Here is a 20367-nt window from a genome sequence, read left to right as displayed (position 1 = left end):
AAACAGATCTATTCTGTCTATGCACAACAGTATTCTTCACTTTCCATAAATGTCCAGTATATATTTAAAAAAGTAATGGAAGTAATGACATCGTTCCAAAAGTAAAAGATGAAAAATAGAGAGGAAGAAATTAAGTAGCGGTAAAAATATCTCTCTTTTCTGCTACCTTTCATCTATAACATAACCACAAGGGTTCACATCAGTTTAAATCTTGAAATACTAAATGAAGTAAAAGCAGTGAAAAACTTCAATCATGCCTATGATTTTTTTCTGCTCTACCTGTTATTTTACTCAGGCTGCATTGCCAGCTCCAGAGTCAGTGTTTATACCTTGCAACTGGTAAGAGTTGAGTTTTGAACTAAACCTGATTTCTTAAATTGTATCCGTATTTCTAACAGGACTTATCTATTGATTGATTGAGTTTCACAGCTTATGCTTATGAAGTACGGCTTCTTCACCTTAGCACATGTTTAAAGCATCTCTTTTTCTGTACCTACCATTGAAGTTGGAGCTTAGATTCCCCGAGGGCACGCTTGCTAGGAGTGTGTCCATTCACAAGAAAAATGATCCCAATAAGATCTAAGAATGCAAAGGCTGTGATGTCAAAACATTTACTAAAAAGAAGTGCTGGCAAGCAGAATTTTCCATGTAAAATATGTCTCTCACTAATACAATTTTCTGACATAATTATTAATCCCATACAGCCAACGTTTTATTTGTAACATTCAATTTCATCAGAAGCTATACCCATATTCAGTATGAAGAGGAAATGCAGAGTATTTATTTCATGTGTTTAGAATCCCATTCATTTGGTTTGAGGTTTACATGTTGAGTTCTTTCTTTATGAGGGTATTTGCCATTGATTTAAAAAGACCATTCTGCATAAATTGTGTATTACATACCGGGAGCACTAATACCCGGTAGTAAATAGGAGTACTCATCATGAAGACTTGCAGCCCAAAAGACAGGCACATAGTAGCATATCAGCGTGCTGAGAAACCCCTCTCCTGGCAAGCTGCTGGGAGGATCACAGCCTACTCAGTTTCACAACTTGCTCTTTCTGCTTGCATAGGTTGCTAACTTGTAGAGAACTGTTTGACAGATGCTTTTCTTTCAAGTATTGTTACAAAAGACAGAAGTGCAGTAGCACTCTGTGGGACAGATCTTCCAAAGGCTGCAGGAGATAGAAGAGTAGCAGAAAATGAGAAGTGCATGTTTGTTGTAGCGATGGGCTCATGAGGCTAAGGATGAGGAGCAGACCTGAGTATAACGTTTTATAGAAAGAGAGGGTAGGCAAATCTTTGGCCATTCTGCCTTGTGCAAGAATAGTGAAAGTTATGGTATGGACAGTCTTCCATTAACTTGCCATCCACTGTGTTCAGGCTCATTTTCATTCATAGGGAATTGTCAGTTTCTTCTTCAGAGCTGACAGCTTTGACAAACATTGCTTCCTCTGTGCACTCTTCACATTACATCATGCACATTTTTATTCTCCTCAGGTTTCCTTCTGAGCAAAGAACAGTTTGGGGAAAATCATTTTCAAAGCTCAGTTTAAACAATATTTTCAAGATGGCTGGCACTGCTTTAATTTATGGTTTCTATGATAGCACCTACAGTAAAACAATCTGCTCTTGTTTAAAAACATTTGGTTCTTATGCTTTTACTTTGGCTTTCTGCAAGTCATGTAAACCACAGCAGTTTCACCACCTGCTGCCTGCACTGGCTGCATTTACATCAGCATTTTAGATCAGATTGGGACTGGACTTCTGGAGGAAATCTCCTGGCTGCTCCCCACTTTCCCAGCTTTGCTTCTCAAGGCAGAGTTGTTTCAGAGTGTATGACATGGATTCATCCCAACTGCTATTAAACAGGAGAAGCGCTGCAACTGTGTACCGAATGCACTTCATCTGCCAGTGGGCATTCACCATGGGACCAGAGATAGGCTGAATTAAAATCCTTCTGAAAAATGTATGGTGTGGACATCTGGTCCACAGCCCCAACTGTTTCGCTCTATAAATCCATTTGTATTGGTCTGCAGAACATGATATATCCATAGGCATATATATTTTGCTGTTCAAACATATTTTGAACCATCACAACTGAACTCCAGTTCTTTTTCTGAAATTCTCCACATTCCTGCTCCAGACTGGAGCCTGTTATTGATTTCCTTTACATTTAATTCCATAGCTTTTGATCAATGCTACAACATCTCAGTAACTACTGAGTAAGTGTGGTTTTGCAGTTGACAGACAAAGTGTACACATCTCATTCCTTGGTACGAAGTTCAGTGTCGTTTTCTCCTTTGAAATAGCTCCCATATTGCCTGCATTTCTCAGTACTGAGGTCAGCTGTATTTCTGCAACTGTAAGCAATAAAACAAAAAAATACCTGCTGGACCAAAAAGAAGAAAAATGATTAAAATTCATCAAATACCTGTTCAGATTTGCCAGCAGGAGCATTGATTTGAGGCATTCAGTTCATTTGTCTTAGCTAGAAGACTGTTGTCCTCTGCAACCATGAAATACTTTTCATTTATCCTTTGATGATTTCAGCTAGCAGTCATACAACCAGGATAGACTTATTTAATTTTTTGTCCAGGAGAGAGCAGCAGAAAAAGTATTTGCATTTTTTCCATACATACAATACATAGATCAGCTTCTTACCATGTGCACAGGTGAGTGTATGGTGTCATATAATTACTTGAAAATCACTGTTCTAAAATTTTTGGGGAATCATAAGAACTCAGAGATGTCCTAAGATTTCAGTAAGGGATAAACCATGAAAGGAGAATCTTTGTATCACAATCACATAATTGTTTCACACATAAAAAAATCTGAACATTAGCAAACCTTTGTAGCAAGTTCACATCACAGGTTTGAGGCCTAGCTGGCAGATAGGAAATAATGCTCTTCACCTCATCAGGCCTTCCAGCTTCCCTTATTTCTTTCTCACAGTATTTTCAAGAAGCTTCACATCTAGAATGAGTGAAGAAGCTTCCTAGCTTGAATCACAACATCAGCGTAGTGCCTACAGCTGGCATCCTACCTAACTCAGAGTGCCCTGGCTCAGGATTCAGTGGTGGATTACAGTGTTGGCACAGCACTGTCTTCTGGGATGTAGATTACTAATGTTATAATTAGCTTCACGCTAGGGATTTGTTATATCATTTGCTGATGCTCAGATAACAACTACCAAGACAAAGAATTTATATTCTACATAGCAAAGCAGGAATTTGAAATATGAAACTAGGAAACTTGGAAGGAAATGATAGTTTCTGTAAATTTAATGTATTTGTTTGAGTTGAACTTTGTAGAGGATAGTAGGGAATTTAAAGGAAAGGTGCAAATCAAGAACATTTACATTCATCGGAAGAAATGTGGAAGAAGGTACCCAAGTAGCGGGAAGAGGGAGGATTTTCCATCAATCCTGGTGTCGAGGAAGGAGCAGAATAAGGAAAAAGCATGCTGAGCAGAGAGTCATGATAATATCCTGAATGAGAGACTGCATGTGAGCCAGGAGAGCAAGTATGACAGTGGAAGGAAAGGAAATCTCTACCTGTTGCCCTGCAACAGCAACAGCCTCTGGAAACTGTGGGCAAGGAAGGAACAAAGAAGGCAGAGATGAAAATGGAGAGCACAGCCTAATTCTGAGGGACAGCGGTGGGCAGCCAGCCAGGCCTGACCTGGCAGCTTGGAAAGCCACAGAGTTGGCTGAAGGTAGACCTGGAAACAAGTGCCTGTCTGCAAGGATGCACAGGGAAAGCTGAGGATTGTTACTTATTCCTGTCTGACTCTACTTGGAGGCTTTGCTGTTTAAAAAGTTCATTATTTCAGTTTATATTGAAATGAAATTGGCTTTCTTGGTTTTAAAGGCCTTCAATATTTGTTAGAAAATTCTCTATAGATTACTTGAGCATGTCCATCTCCAAGTTTAGGTTGACTCAGATTCAGAATTTTTCAGGGGAGGCTTTGAAGGTAGGAAGTGAAATAATACTCTGTTCATATAAAAATCATATTAGAAATCAAGTTATTGCATTGTTTGTCCAGGTTAGGTCACAACTGATGTCCAGGAGAGGCATTACTGGAGGACAAGCCCGAAGCTCACCAGTGTGCCCTTCCCAAGGGAATACTGCTCACTTAAACAGGATTCTAATCCCCACCTGCAGGAAATTCAGCTTCATGACACTGAATAAAAGTTTTTTATCTGCTTGGCTGTTGTGCCTAGCAGTTTCTTCTGTTCTTGATTGAAAGAAGTAAATGGATCTACCTGCCATCTGACCTGCAATACTTCTGATGTGGCAAGGTGATATTGGTAACTGGCCTGACTTGATCCTTGCTGAATAATTTAGCTCAGGTATGTTTCTAGGTAGCTGACTATCCAGATGAGCATCTTGTATTACTGCCTATTGTCATGGTTACAGGTCTGGCTGCATCTCCTCTCCCCTCTCTGGGTTTTCTGAATGCAATATGAGGGCTGTCCTTGCCTGGGGTGCAATACAGCCAATCTTCCGCTGACTGATATGGATGTAAAAAGCAGCCTGTACATGAGCCATGGCTCATTTCAGCATCTCTGATGGAATTTAAATGTGTACAATGGATGCACTAATATTCACTTGTAACTACTAGGAAGTGAAAGCTAACTGAAGCAGCTATATTTTCTTATATCTCCACAGTCAAAACTCAGTTTTAATTAGTCTTTTTAAATGTCATCAGAATCCCCTGTCAATAGAAAATATTTTGATGTATGTAAATGCATACAACACCAAAATGCTGTCAAATTTATATACTGTATTATACAATCCAAAGATTCTAAGGGCAGCTGCTAACTCCTCATACTGGTCTATAGAGTAGTTGATCACTTCTTACGGAGTTCAAGTACATTGTACCTGTGTCTGTGTAGTCCAGTGCCCTAGAGAAAGTGCCCTGCTGTGGCACAGGGTCTCCTGACAGCTACAGGAGGTGGCTGGAGTACCCCTGCATTGTCCTTCATGGACAAAGCCAGGCCCCACAGCCACCCTCGCCAGGCAGAGCATCACAAACTTTTCCCTTTTGCTGAGTAAAATCACTTTCTGTTTGTCTCTCTGTGTAAGGATTACTTTAAAGATCATACTTTTATTTATTAAAAAACTTATGGGGTGATTGAGTTCATCAGGCAGAAGGTAATTTGGTTACATTTGGGTGATGAAAGAGTTGTTTAGAAAGGAGGTTTTGCAGTAACTTCAAATTCTTTTTGAATGACAGTTTCTTTTATCTAAAAGCTTATTTCTTTCTCGTTTTGTTTATTATTCCTGTATGTTATGCTCGAGGCATTTTTGCTGTTTTCTGCTTTCCCTGGAGATTCATAATCATTTCTGTATGATATCTAAAATGATCAAAAAGTGACCTAATTCTTGAAGGTAGAATGCAACAGTACTTGTGCAGAGTATTGCAGCAGATGAGACCTAAGAAGAGAAGGTATACTGACCACAGATTGCAGACGGTGTTTTGAATTACTCACATTGAAAAATACAAGGATATAAGTTTAGGATTAAATGTATTTACCACAATGTTTTGACTTCTAGGAACTTTGAACCAAAAGGACTGGGGAAAGAAATATTCAGCTTGCAATGGTGCCAAACAATCTCCTATTAATATAGATGAAGACCTTACCCAAGTAAATGTGAATCTGAAGAAACTTAAATTCCATGGATGGGAAAAGGAAGCTGGAGAAGATACTTTCATTCACAACAATGGCAAAACAGGTAAAACATCATGTTTCATGTTTGGAGTTTGGAGTATTCAAAAGTGATAGAGGACAACAAGCCATGGATTTTTAATTAAACTTTTTTCATTTCCCTTTTCCTTAGCCTTTGTGTTCTGACTTTATCAATTTAATAACAATAATAGAAAAAAAAAACCACACAAGTGATGACTATAACCAAGCACAATAGAAAAATCACTAAAGCACAAATGAAAATAATGTTCCAGATAGAGCCAAAGAAATAACAGCATTACTATCGTACTGTCATGAGCACTTCACTAAGTTAAACAGTAATTTACTGTTTTCTACAAAGCAATGATAGTTATTACTAAATATCTAGAATTTTAAATGAATATACAGAAATTATTGTTTTTCTTTTTAAATACAAATAAATTACCTACTCATCTGGAAGCACTTCAAGGACCAGTTGTAGTTTCAAAAATCTGATGGTGGTGGGATTCATCAGCACATCGACACCTGTAATGTAGACACTTTCGTATAATTACTCACTTCAACTCCCTTCTTCAAATTTAAAAAAAAAAAAGAGAGAGAAATAGGTGCTTTTGTGGTCTGATCTGTCTTCCCTATCTTAAAAATGTATTTTAGGAAGAGATGATTCATGCCTACAAGGGCTTATTTCTCCCAGCTGTAAAAGAAGCTTATGGTGGCATGTATATCGTCAGACAAATATTTTTCAACCACTTTGCTCTATAAATCTAGGATAGCAGCATCCAAAAGCTACTTCATGGAAGTACTATATCTTGTTTTAGGTACTGATATGAAGGAAAGCATCTAGTAACAACTACCTCTATCACTGTCCCACAGCAGTTCCCAGAAAATTCCTGGATCAGTCACTTTATTGTATTGTATTGTATTGTATTTTCATAGAAGTGCAGAATAACTTGAGTTGGAATGGACCTTAAAGACTGTCTAGTTCCAACCCCCTGCCATGGGCAGGGTTACCACCCACCAAATCAGTCTGCCCAGGGCCCCCATTCAACCTGACCTTGAGCTCCTCCATGGATGGGGCATCCACAGCTTTTCTGGGCAGCCTGTGCCATTGCCTTACCACCCTCAGAGTATAGATAGCATGCGCAATACCACTCATCAATTTCTCACTCAGATTCCTGGATACTCTGCAGACTGATGACTTCCTTTCATAACCTGGCCACTTGCTTGAAAAGTACATCCAGCTGGGCACACCTGCATCCACTACACCCACCTCCGCCCTCAGGCCCTAGGGAGACTTCCAGATTCTGCATTTCTTGCAGCTGGGGGTCTGAGCTGTTCTTTTCTCCCTTGAGAGGTCGGTTTGGTTGTTTTTAGTGCTATTGCTCCTAGTTTCTGTTCTTGGTGCCATCATATACTTCATACATACTGCTCAACAAATCACTTAGTTCCCTCTTGCCCTACTGAGATAAAAAATGTGTTTTTCTTTTAAAGAGATCCCTAAGAAAACATTATTTAAAGTCCATAGAACTGGTGTGAGCTCTTCCTCTTCTAATACAGTTCAGATATTATAAAAAGAACTGCAAAGCTCTGCAGTTGAAAATGTCTTCAAGGTCTTGAGGAGAGGAATGTAATGGAACTGAACTTCATTAGTGCTCTTTTAACAAGAGATCAAACAATTCACAATCATTACAGGTGGAAAAGCCAAATGTAGGGCTTTGGTCTATTCCATCCTGCTAATTCCCTCCAGCAGACAAATGTTCAGTCCCCTCTGCAGTTTGCATACAACTTTGTCCAGCTAAGGAGCCATCATCACTTCTTCCCAGGGGAGACTGCCCCACAGCCAAAGGGGCTCACAGACAGGACAGCCCTCCTAGTAACTGGCTAAATCTTTCTTTCCCTATCTTCCCTTAGAATTGGTGTCTAGTACTGTGATAATAATTAGTAAGTTTTGTTGTTTTTTTATTTTTTTTATTTTTGTTAAAAATGCAGGTGCTTTCAGAAAGTATGTATTTTAGGAATTTATTTTCTTGGAAGGTCAAGTTGGTGGCTAAGACAGTGTTTCTGGGCTTTTCAGCGTATTTGTGGGGCTAGTTTTCAGAGTCAAAAAATAGTGCACTTTTAATGAATTACAACATGAAATGAAACGTATTCCAAGTTAATAATGAATTAACACATTTTTTTACTTTAAACGACCAACTTCCTGACAAATTGTGTATGAAATATAGTGAAATAAGCATATCATATTTGCCTTTTAGCACCTGTACTGAAATATTAGAGTCGTAGATGCCTTTACTAGCTTTTGTATTAATACTGTTGTGCGTTTTTTTTCCTCTCTTTCTCTTTGTTTAGTGGAGATTAACCTTACAAATGATTACTATGTAAGTGGAGGTGGCTTAGATACTGTATTCAAAGCAAGCAAGATCACTTTTCACTGGGGAAAATGCAATGCGTCATCGGACGGATCGGAACATAGCTTGGAAGGACAAAAATTTCCTCTTGAGGTAGAGTACAGAATAGATTTTGAGGATTTGTCATTCTGAAAAAAGTAACATTGTTTACTAAACACCTTTGTTTAACACATAATTAAAGCTTACTTGTGAATTTAATCATCATTTCAATCCAAATTAGTAATATTTAAATGATGAGCAGCAGAGTAAGGCGTTAGTCCACTGAGGATGTCTAAACTGCATTTTCCTGTGTCTTCTGTGATGACACTGAGAGTTGGTCCTGCTAATCTGACAAAGTTCAAACCCCCACAAGTTTGGCCCATCTCACACCCCAGTGGTGGAGTATTTAAGATGGAAATTGATTTTTCAAAGGCAGGGCTTCACTGAGAGCCAGGAGCTGCTCCAAACTCCAGACACTTTGGATTTCAGTGTTAGAGCAAAGCATTAGAACCAGTGTTGTCCTGTTTTCTATGGAGAGCTGTGAGACAGGAGCTTGCACTGGGAGGTGTTTTTTTTTTTTTTTACTTCACAGCGATTTAAAGTTCCCACTCATACTCTACCTGTCCCACCAAGACATCTAAGAGAAGATTTACCTCAGCCACCATCACATGAAAAGTCACTCTCAGCAGAAGACTGTCCCCTTCATATCAGTGACCTGGCACTGCAGATTTCCCAACCACGTCCAAAGTTAGAGAGGAAGGGATGCAACAAACCCAATGCCCATGACAGCAAATGTGGGCACAGAATCCTAGGGAATCTTTTATTACCAGTGTTTCTCTACACTTAGTGCAAGGCAGATGCAGAGGGACACCCTGCTTTATTTTTCGTGTTTTACAGTTGATTGCAAGACTGACCTCATCTGAGTACTGTAGGTTAGATATGCAGTATCAGCTAGCTGTCCAGGTTTGTTGTATTGCCCATGGAGAATGATGTGCTCCTTGACAGGACAGCTCCTCCAGACTTAGTGATTTTCCAGTATAGAACTTTTTAGATAGGTAACAGTTGATTTATTCTGTTCTGTATATTCAGATAATTCACATGAGATATATAACATATCCATGTATTTGTACTAAGTTGGTTGGTTGAGCATTTTTACTCAAACTAGGAATAAAAATAATTGCATTGATTGTTTTTATATATGTAATATATGTTAATATATTTTTTTGCAGATGCAAATCTACTGCTATGATGCAGATCTGTTTACAGACTTGGAAGAGGCAATTAAAGGAAATGGAAAGTTAAGAGCTTTATCAATTTTGTTTGAGGTAAAAAAAAATCTATGTGTCATTATCAAGCTTTGAAACAGCAGATGTTCAAACTGAATTTAAAGGGTTCCAATGTGTGATCACTGTGTTAAAAATTTGCATATATTCTTCTAATTTATTTTCACAAAAAAAAAGCAAATTTGCAAATATATCTGCACTGCTTTAGGCCATGTATAATTTTGGTGGTAAACTGCAACCTTCCATTTTTTTTCATGAAGTCTGTGCTGTAAAAAATGCAATTTCTTTTTAACAGATTGGAGTAGAAGATAATCCGGATTATATTCCAATCATTAATGGAGTAGATAGCGTTAGTCGTTTTGGTAAGTGTGCCACCATGTTTTATTGATTAATGGTTAGACTAAATTCAATTTCAGCATAATTATGAAAGCTTAAAGGCATTGGGGATCGCATTTCTCAAGAGCACAGACACATATATTTTGTTAGAAATAAGACTTAACTTACTCCAAGACTGAATATTCGTAACAACACTGGTAAGTGTAGATGAATAAATATAATTATCACAAAGAACTTGCAACTTTTAAAATGCTAAGTCAAGTGAAATGTCTGATTTATCCCATGAATGTTCTTAGGCATAGATTTCTGGAGTATCGTCTGTGGCTGGAAGCCAAATAACACCGCTGAACACACCCAAGATGTGCTTTACAAACTGAACCTGAGTATTAGTATTCTGTAGACTCAGTGGTGAGAGATATTTTTTTTCAGTAGCTGCTATGTGAATTTGAAATAATTCAATTATATTAGATTTGTATTAGCATTATTTATAGTAGCACTATTTACACCATCTGCTGACTCTATTTTAGATTTCCTCATGGCTTTTCCCCAGGCACATGGACCTCTGTTTCTAACTCTGTTTCATAGTGACTTCACAGAAGAATAAACACAAATGACTGATGTTTTGCATGGGGATATTTTCTTGCTCCACGGATGGCCATGACCCTAACAAAATGGCCAGCATAGCCTCAGTTTTCCTATGTGTAATGATACTTGAGTTTTCTAAAGAGCATTAGTATCGATGAGTTGAAAGTGTTAAAGGCTATTAATATCACTATTTTAAGAACTTTCAAAAGCGTGACACTAAAATTGAGATTTTCTTCAGCAAGCAAATACTGTTCACTGAATATAAGAGTGAGCAACTTTTGTAGATTACAAAGACAGGGGAGGGAGACATAAATCTGTTAGAATTCGCTATCTTTGTATGCCATCTTCTGAGAAACACAAAGGAAAGTGAGTAATACATCAAGACAGATATTGTGCTACAGCCTTGCATTGGAGCTGTAAATTATCGGCAGCAAGATTCAAGATACAGCCACTACAAAGCATTTCAACAATGAGCAGAATATGGTTTTCTTGGATAAAATGCAAATGAGCTCTAAAAATTCAGGTTACAAGTAAATCAAGTTGTTCATCTCGAAGAAAAGCACATAGCACACAATCTGTCCTTGCCTGAGATATATATGATCTGTCCTTACCAGTCATGTCTGTACTATATGTATTTGAATCCCAGCTGCTGAATTCCCAAGCTGAGCAGAGGTGTCCTATTCCTTCCAGACAAACTCTCTTTTTCTTAGTTCTTTGTAGGTGTTTGATTTTAAAATCTAGGCTGTTTATTACATTCAAAGGGATTTTAAAATCCAAACTTGCAAAATCTAAAGCAGCATTCACACTATAAATGAGAAGCTTCATGTCCCCAGGCCTCTACCTAGCATGGGCTGGCCATTCATTCTTACTGAAGGAAAAAAGTATCAGCAAAACACGTTATCAGATAACAATGGTACCTACTGTCTAAAGGTGGCTAAGGTGTTGACAGGAGGAATGGAAGGACATACTTTGCTTGGCATTGCTAAAAGTTTCCTTTCATCATACGTGGATAAGAGAGGAAAAGAGCTAGCTTTTAAATGTTAACTCTGTGGAATAGACACTATGCAGAATCAAAAGCATCAATGATTTGCAATAAACTGTTAATGTAATTCACTGTGAAGACAAGGACAGGTTAAAAATCCACCTATGACTCTAAAAGTAATAGACCACAAATTAATGCACAGTCTGAATATTTGTTAAATATTCATAAGTGAATATTTTCAAAAGGAAACCATATAAAATCAGTTACTTTGAATTGAAATAAAGTATACGAGGATCTGCAGTACTCCAAGGTGTGAAAAACAAGTATTGTTTTGGATACACCAATCAATAAAGGAGATCATTGATAACTGTCACAAACAGAAAAATCCTGTCGAGAGGAAATTTGTACCATTTCTGGTAATTTCTGGTTCTGGACCCTACTGCCATATCAGCACAGATTTAGCTTTCTGTGGATGGACTCTGGGCAATTCATCATGCTTGGTCCCAGCAGACAAGGTACCAGGTAAACTGCTGACCTGAAAGAAGTGATATTATTTTCAAAGGACAATAAACAGAAAGGTCACACTCTGCTGGAGAAGGTCTTTGCATCCTTCTCTGCTTTGTGTAAAGCTGTTATTGTCGCTATTTTAGAACTCCCCTATCCAATGAATTTCTGCTTTTGCAGATGTGAGTAATCCAGCTCCCAGATTTGTCACAGTGACAGCAGAGATTTTCTGCAGAAGTTAAGGTCCTGTGAGAAACTCAACAACTTGACCAAATTCAGAGAGAGTTTGAAGTCATGCGGTGAGATCAACTAGAAAGACTTAACATTTTTTCTTTGAAGTTCATGAGTGAGACAAAAATTTGGCACCTCAGACAATTACAAGTACACTAAGTTGAACAAGATTTTGTGAACAAATATACTGGTTGCTTTATTTGTTACTGGAGTAAACCACTATACTTCCCCAAATAAACAAAATTTTTATTGAACAATATTCAATCTAAATAGAAAAGGCCTAGTAATTTGTTCTTATGCTACCATCTCTGGAAATCAAATTCCAAATAGCCTCAAAATTAGTGAGGTTCCATAATAGCAACTCCTTGGAATAGTGTTATTTCTATTTATTCATTACTATTTTACTCTAAAAAAAATGTTTTTTTTTCTTTCAGGAAAACAGGCTGCCTTAGAACCATTTGTTTTGCTGAACCTTTTACCGAATGCAACAGACAAATATTACACTTACAATGGGTCTTTATCAACTCCTCCCTGCTCGGAAACAGTTGAATGGATTGTGTTCAAAGATACCATTAGTATTTCTGAGCAACAGGTAATTCATTTAATGTATTAAAATGAAACAATTATACATCATAACAGAGAAAATCATTTACTATGTGTGTGGTAAAAGCTCATGCCATTCATTACCAGCTCAAAATTCTGACGTTTTCTTTTTCTCTAGTTCTAAGTTTTTCATACAGTCATCAAATGTAATCTCTCCAACATGTCTGGACTTCTGGTCCAGAGAGGAAAGAAAATGCTCCTTTGGCATTGCCCTGTCCAAATGGTAGACAGAGCATAGCTCCACCAACAGAATGGTTGAGAAGTGCAGGTGGAGAAAACCAGTAAATACAGACTACCAAAATTTTATTGCCACCTGAGAGAACTCAACAGGGAGAATTTCCCAATGCTGTTTTTCCGGGTTTTTTACCTGTTGTCAGAATCTGATTGATTTGTCATGGCTTCTGAATTCTTTTTTTTATCACCTCTTCTAGTTAGCAGTATTCTGTGAAGTCCTTACAATGCAGCAATCTGGCTACGTGATGCTGATGGACTATCTGCAAAACAACTTTCGAGAGCAACAATATAAGCTCTCTGGGCAAGTGTTTTCCTCTTACACTGGACAAGAAGAAATTCATGAAGCAGGTATTTACTGAATAGTCACTCCTTTCTTCCTGGGTTGAAAGAGGATTTTCAGTAAGAGAATCATCCTAGTATGAAAATACTCATTTTAAATTGTGTGGAAAGTAGCAGTGTATTATTATTCATAAATCTATCACTTCAAAGAAAAAAACTGGCAATCATAAAACATGTCAGATTAAATGGAGCGGAAAATTAAATGCTTGTCTCGACCAAACGTTCAGTGAAGATCACGTCAATTCAAGCTTTCTTGCACTGCCCTTTTAATGTGTTTCAGACCTAAACAAATCTGCCTTTTCAGGGGCTGCAAGAGGATTTTGTTTTACAAACCCATTTGGTTCTTAGTTGTATAACATGCATGCCTCTTCAATAGAATGTGACATCACCAAGTTCATTTCACATAGACTACTGAGAAAGTGAAAGATGGAGAGAATCCCCAAAGCTAGATTCTGGCCTCTGTTTTACCTAAAAACTCAGCGAAGCCTATGAAAGTTATGTGACCAGAACAGCGTATGGAAGTATATGATTTTCGCACTCATGAGCCCAGAAAATTAATCACCAACTATTTCTGCACTACATCAAAAGTAGATTCTGGGAATTGATATTTTGTCTGTGAACATAATATCCATTTAGATAAGGAGAGAATGTCCAACCTAAAGATATTATTAGTTGTTTTTTTTCACCTACCTTTTGATAGAAGTTAAATTAAAATCCTTAAGAACTGTTAAATTTACATGCTGAGATGTGAAGACTATAACATGAATGCTTCTAGGAGGAAATAGGCTTATATATTCTTTATTCAAGTCCTTATTCTTTAGTCAACCACAACAACAATGATGAATCTTTGAAATACATTTGGACAACTCATGAGAAATGTCAAGACTCGATTTTGGCAAGTAACCTGTTGAAACAAGTTAGTTTCAACGTAGCTATGTAAGCTACGCTCTAATAATGCCCTGTAAGTGTAGAAAGTGTAGGAATTATTTCTATACAGGAAGATTATTACTGTTAATCTTCCTGTATTTAATAAACATGTAAAAAACAATGGGTTCTTAAAATTCAGTACTGATGATAAATATTTATAAAAAATATTTATTACCCTGTCCACGGGTTTGCCCATTGCAAAATACAACTGTAAAACTCAACAGTTATTTTCAGTAAACTCTCATGCAAGAACAGGGGTAAGGATTCTTGCCCTTAACATTACACAAATCACAGACTATATAAATTAACTGTAACCATTCTTAGATTCTCTAAAGACAGTTCCTTTCACACAGGATAATTCCTACTGACTTACCTGTTGTGCCATTCCACCTCCAACGTGTAGTTAGAGCAGACTGGGAATAGAATGAATTGGAAAATAACTACTTTTTGTTACACCCTGTAACATGGGATCTAAAAAGTCACTGATGACTTATCAAAGTGCAGTGATTCCACAACTGAAAATCTGGATTTGAATGAAAAAAAAAAAATCGAATCCAGATTCAACTTAAAGCAAATGTAAGCAGCAAATATAGGGTAAAAAAAAGAAAAGACATCCAATGATGTTTCAGAACTATTCTGTGTCAAACTCAGACAAAGATAAAATCCAGGAATATTTTTTATTTATATTTGAATAAGTCAAATTTGATCAACTCATACACGGCACAGACTTTCTGTTGATGACGCTAATGTATCTTATCTTCCTCAATGATGCAATTCAGTTGACATGAAAAACTTCCAAGCTGGATGGATTGTGTTTTATTCCACAGAACAGGCAAAGATACGTACATTACAATATGTTATTCAAAAACAGCATCTGAATACTCACCTATGGAAAGCAGAGACTTGAATTCAAGCCCAGCAGAGCCTTGTGTAGGTCTCCAACTTCTCAAGAATTGTATTTGCTGTTTTCAAACTAAAAAAAAAAATCAGGTGAATATCTGTGACTTCAGACAGAAAGAACTTCCTTTCTTGTAGTCCCTTTGCCCAGATTTTTGAAAACTTAATATCAGAGCAGAAGTCTTTAACTGGAGACATTGATACATGACCTCCTGGCTTTTCCCAAGCCCCTGAGAGGGAAAATGGATGAAGAGAAGAGCAAAGCACAGGCAGGATGACAGATGAAAATTTGAAGAAGGGGAAGAGACAACAGCTCAGGAAGGACTTAGAGTACAATAAGGTGCAGACAGCTATTATGTAGGAATATTGTTGGTTGCTGCTCAGAGGAACAAGACTAAGCATCAAAAGAATAAAAACAATAGGGAGAAGAACTTCCCTTTCCTTGGAAAAATATATTTGGAAGAACAACGTGGAGGAGAAAACGGAGTCAAAGTGAAAGAAACTATACTGGAGCCCTCCAGCTTTAAGTGTTTTATAATAATTACCTTGAGAACAGTCAAAGATCTCAGACCCAATTAACTCTGATGAGCAAACGAGAAAGGGAGGAAAAAAGACAATAGAGAAAAGTTTGCAATGTGAGTTTGGACCGAGGAAAAGCTTGGCAGGTATACTACGAAAAAGTACTTGGAGAGTTATTTTAAATACCTAGCAAAATAAAATAGTGGTTTGATTTATTAAAAAAAAAAAAAGCAACTAAGTAAATAAATAAAATAAAGCAAAAAAAATTATAGCATAATGCTCAGAACTGAGAAGGGAATAGTCTTTGCTGGTCTGACGATTTCCTTATGCCCTCTGGTGGATATGAACCAGGAGGACAAGTTTTAGTACTGGAATGGAATGTACACATCTTGGTTTTTTTTTTTTTTTTTTGGTTTACTCTTTGTTTACTTCAATTGGGAGAGCTCAGTGTAATGAATAAAATGGTATGTCAAGTAAATAGTACAATAGATTCAGAGCCTGGTAAGCTGTGCAGTTGAAACTAAATTACACAGACCAACGCTTCCTCTGATTAGCACACACACAAAAATCGCATATCTTCCATTAAATGACTCAAACCAGAGTTCCCAGAACTTCCCACCTGCATTCAGACTGGAAAAAATTTGTTTCAAAATACTGAGTATTGAATGCCCTCTAGCGTTCAAGTGGTAGGTTGCAAAGTTAATGGAATATCTTTTCAAATTGCGATATTGTCAGCCAAAAAGCATAGTAGTATCATGACGTTTGCTTCCTTTATGGGAATTCCAAAGAATCTACAACTCTTGCTTTCTTAATTAGCTGGATAACTTTAATTGCTTTTTGCAAGATACTTGCGCTTTGATTTAAACATGTTCTTAGATTTGAAAAATGTTTCCTGCTTTATTCCAAATAGGGAATGACTATATAATTACTTGTGCAAAAGTCAAGTTAAAACTTTGCAATATCCATACAGACATTTTAATATGTGATATTTAATTAAATTGTAATTTTTATGTACTCTGATCAGTGATTTTGACTTGTTTAACAGACAATGTATAGCAATAGAGATAAGGTAATAAATGAAACAATAGATTAAATAATATTCCTTTTCAGTGCATATAAAAGCAAATAGAAAAGATAATTCAGTATGAGTGAAAGGAAATGCCCAAAAATTAGGAAACAGGCAGAAATCCAGTCTCAGTATTCCAACCACAGTCCTTAGCATCGGCAGTTTCAAACATATAATAGGAGGGATTTATGTAAATGTCCAGGGCCCCTTACCTTCATTCCAGTATACCAGAACATATCTCACTGCTGTGGTCTGCAGTTGAGAGCCTAAAGTTAGAGAAGACTTTTGACATTCATCAGTTCCATGTCTGACACCAGCAGAGATGATGAGAGCAAGGAAGGAAAACGGTCTCAACCTAAACTCAGAGCAACCATGAATGATTCATCTGTATATTGTTTTGCTTATTTTTTCCTGTATCACAATCTATTGGTCATTTTTCAGTGAGCTTCAGATAAATAATTTACATTTTCTGCTGGTGCATTTTATTCACAGAGATTAATCAGCCTTGACCTTGTATATTACTTTGAAGCTACACACAGGTACCTGGGTGATTGAAATAACAAACAGCAGTCTTAATACCTTTCTAGCACACTGGTAAACAGTACATCTGTATATCTAGAAATGTACCAGAAGGTTCTGCTTACTTGAATAAGATGAAAAACGTAGCGTAGGGGAAAAACCAGAAGACATTCAAAAAAAGCTGCCAGGTTTTGTCTGGAGTGTGAGGTCCAGGCTTACCAAGAAGGTGTGCATGAGCAGGGCTCAGAACTGCAATAAGTTGCGATATCCAGGGCAGTGCTTAGGCATTGACGATAGGAGCAGGCTGGCTAGGTCTGGAGAGCATTCTCACTTTGCCAAGCTCAAGCTGCCTCTTACCTCCTCCTCCCCACATCTCTCAGCCTCCCTCTTTGAAGCCGTTGCTAGCTACATTTGTTTTTCAAGCTAAATGAAGGTAAAGGTTCTGATTGGAAGGTGTTGTGAAAGGGCAAGAGATTTGAAGTAGACTCAGACTTCTTGGTCTACATTGCATCCACAGGAACTTTTGGTGCCTCTTACTGGACTTTTTCAGTAGATGTTTAGATGGTGAAATATAGACAAATGAAATAACTACCAGCTAATCTTATACATTCTTATCCCTCCCTATTTGTCTTTTGTCTCTTCTAATAAAAGATTCTGAATTGAAGTAGGACACATTTACCTTTGATCCTGAAAAAGAATCTGTTACATATCGCAGTCTATTGTAGCTGTTGGGAGAGTGTGCAGCTCTTCTAAAGCTACTAGGATCTGGATACAAATGTTTCTCAAAAGATGGCATTAAAAAGAGGGGGAAAGAGGTCTCAAATTAACTTGCTTTTGAGTAACTAGTATTAGAACTCTACTTCTTTTAATAGTGCGTGCCATCTCAGATATTTTAGTAGAAAGCTGAAAACGAGGCTCATTAAAGACTTTCACTAATTTTGATGGGAGGTGGATCAAGATCCTTAGAGTAATTTCTACCATTTAATAAATATCATGTTCTTTATTGTCCTTCTTTCAGTTTGCAGCTCAGAACCTGAAAATGTCCAATCTGATCCAAAGAATTATACCAGTCTTCTGGTTACATGGGAAAGACCTCGGGTTGTGTATGATACCATGATTGAGAAGTTTGCTGTCTTTTATCAGCAGTTGGATGGAGAAGACCAGACTAAGCATGAGTTTCTGACAGATGGGTATCAGGACTTGGTAACTGTGAACTCTTCAAGTTTCATTCAATGCTGTGGTGGCAAAGCACTCATTAATTATCCTAAGGGTTTAGGTAGCTGGGAGCTAATTTAATAAAAAATTACTTATTTGGCTGCAGCTGAAGCTGTGCTTCACTCTTTGGCTCTGAAGCTACAGCAACAATCAAAAATAGAAAAAGAGAAAAGGCTCTTTTGGCCACAGACACAGAAATTTATTGGAGTTCTGTTCTGATTTGCTTGTAGTATTCCCAAAGGTACATGACCATGTCAAGCTCGGAGCTCCTTAGCCGTAAACCCCTTAGTCAATTAATAGTGATCTGTACTTCATTGCTCACTGGTCTGCAAAGAATTACCTACGCAAGCAGCTAATTAGATTCGGTACAATCATACTGCTATAAGTATTAAGTTACTGATTTACTGCTTTGTGGTATTTCACTAATGTGATCTGTTCTCATTAGCCTCTTCAAATATTCATAAGCTTATCAGTGGTAATGTTACCTAGAATGATTACCTAAACTAGTATTCATCGTTAAACAAGTGTGCACTTTGGTATTCTCCATTTAAAAGTTCACAGTTTTTATATGTTGCCTGAAAAGTATTTTTGACAGTAAAATGTAAAGAGTGTATGTTAGAGTCCTAGGACAAAAGGACCTTCGTGATTCATATGAAAAATATGTTATGAAAAAATCTTAAAATTTCCATATATTTGATACATATTTGCAAGTAAATGATTAAACATCATTTTTCTTTTAGGGAGCTATTCTAAATAATCTGCTGCCCAATACAAGTTATGTTCTTCAGATAGTTGCTGTTTGCTCTAATGGTCTATACGGAAAATACAGTGACCAAGTCATTGTTGATATGCCTTTAGAGGACCAAGGTAAGTCTTCTTCTGAGCTGAGCGAATCACTTTTAGCTGAAAATCTTTATTTAGAGAAGTAGTTTATTTGCAAACCAGTAAAATGTGCAACTGTCAAAATATGCTAAAATGAAATTTCAAAATCCCTGCAGTTAACCTTCAGCTTGTTCTTTGCTACTGATATTTTATCATGATATAATTCTCCATTCCTTGTAAACATTACCTACGAAAGATTGCATGTTAATGTTTTTAACTAAAAATATTTTGAAAAACACCTGCCTCATTTCAAATCTCACAAGTGTATCTTTTAGGTATATAACGTAGGGAAATAAAGCCATGTTTGGTATTATTTCCCTACGGTTCAAGCATCCTCCTGACTCCCCAAATTAATCATCCACATTGCCAAAGTGTTAAGGAAACAAGAGATGCAAACCCAATGTATGACTTACAAACCTGTATCAATTTGTTTTGAAATTGGATTACTTATGTTTACTTGGAGTTTGATTTCAAAGCACTTGCGGTGATGGAATTCCCTTGCTTCTTAATGTTGCCTCGCGACAAAATCAAAAGGCCTAACAACCAAATCTCACTGATTGCACAGCCAGATTCACCTCTTCCGCCTGCTGGTAAATATGAAATAATGTGACACTGTAGCATGGAGCTTGACCTTGTCCTTAATAATTCCTTACACTCTGTGGAAGTTTTAGCATAAAACCCTGTTCTTACCAAAGTTAGTGAAAGCTGTGTATTGAATTAGGAAGCCTGTAATTAATCATAGGAGCAAATCAAAACCTTTCTGATCATGCAGCAAAACACTTCTTTTTTTTTTTTTTATCTGAGGACTCAGATTATGGCTGTTTATTTGTGAATTGTGTACGTGCAATTTCACGTGTGGTTAAATCAGTTTAGCTACAGCAGAGTCCTTAGTAATACTGTGGTGTACTTGGGAAACAGGTTAGTTTCTCATTTCAAGGGAACAGCATTCCTTAGCAGCAAGAAGGAAGATGGTTCTTGATGATCTCTCCTGCATTAATTAAGAGTTAATAGTGGTAAAAGGCATAAAATTGCATAATACTGTTTGAAGGAGGGGGAGGCAGATTCAGATATAGTACATATGATCTTTCAGTAAACATTTACCGTGCCTCTCAAACACATATTTTTGCAGTCTCATGCTAATACCTGTGAGAATTTCCTTATTTATCT

General features: G+C 37.2%; 1 protein-coding gene and 1 long non-coding RNA gene across 7 annotated transcripts in view; one reads left to right on the top strand and one right to left on the bottom strand.

Moving 5' to 3' along the window:
- The window catches only part of PTPRZ1 (protein tyrosine phosphatase, receptor type Z1), a gene marked incomplete at its 5' end in the record, with an annotated part of 129356 nt that overhangs the window by 63981 nt on the left and 45008 nt on the right, over positions 1-20367 (top strand). For all 6 annotated transcript variants that reach the window (XM_021384818.1, XM_021384816.1, XM_021384815.1 and 3 more), the window contains 8 exon segments: positions 5561-5740; positions 8041-8192; positions 9308-9403; positions 9657-9723; positions 12434-12591; positions 13034-13184; positions 18122-18306; positions 19059-19185. In XM_021384818.1, the coding sequence (XP_021240493.1) occupies positions 5561-5740; positions 8041-8192; positions 9308-9403; positions 9657-9723; positions 12434-12591; positions 13034-13184; positions 18122-18306; positions 19059-19185 (1116 nt within the window).
- Positions 393-6893, bottom strand: LOC110392564. The gene is made up of 3 exons (XR_002434483.1): positions 6746-6893; positions 6141-6216; positions 393-2388 (listed from the first exon to the last, which is right to left on the bottom strand). It is a non-coding gene; the product is annotated as an uncharacterized LOC110392564 (long non-coding RNA).

This window comes from Numida meleagris, chromosome 1, assembly GCF_002078875.1.
Source record: "Numida meleagris isolate 19003 breed g44 Domestic line chromosome 1, NumMel1.0, whole genome shotgun sequence".
In the NCBI taxonomy this organism is placed as follows: domain Eukaryota; kingdom Metazoa; phylum Chordata; class Aves; order Galliformes; family Numididae; genus Numida; species Numida meleagris.
The sequence above is the reverse complement of the archived record's forward strand: the minus strand, read 5'-3'. Positions and strand labels throughout refer to the sequence as shown.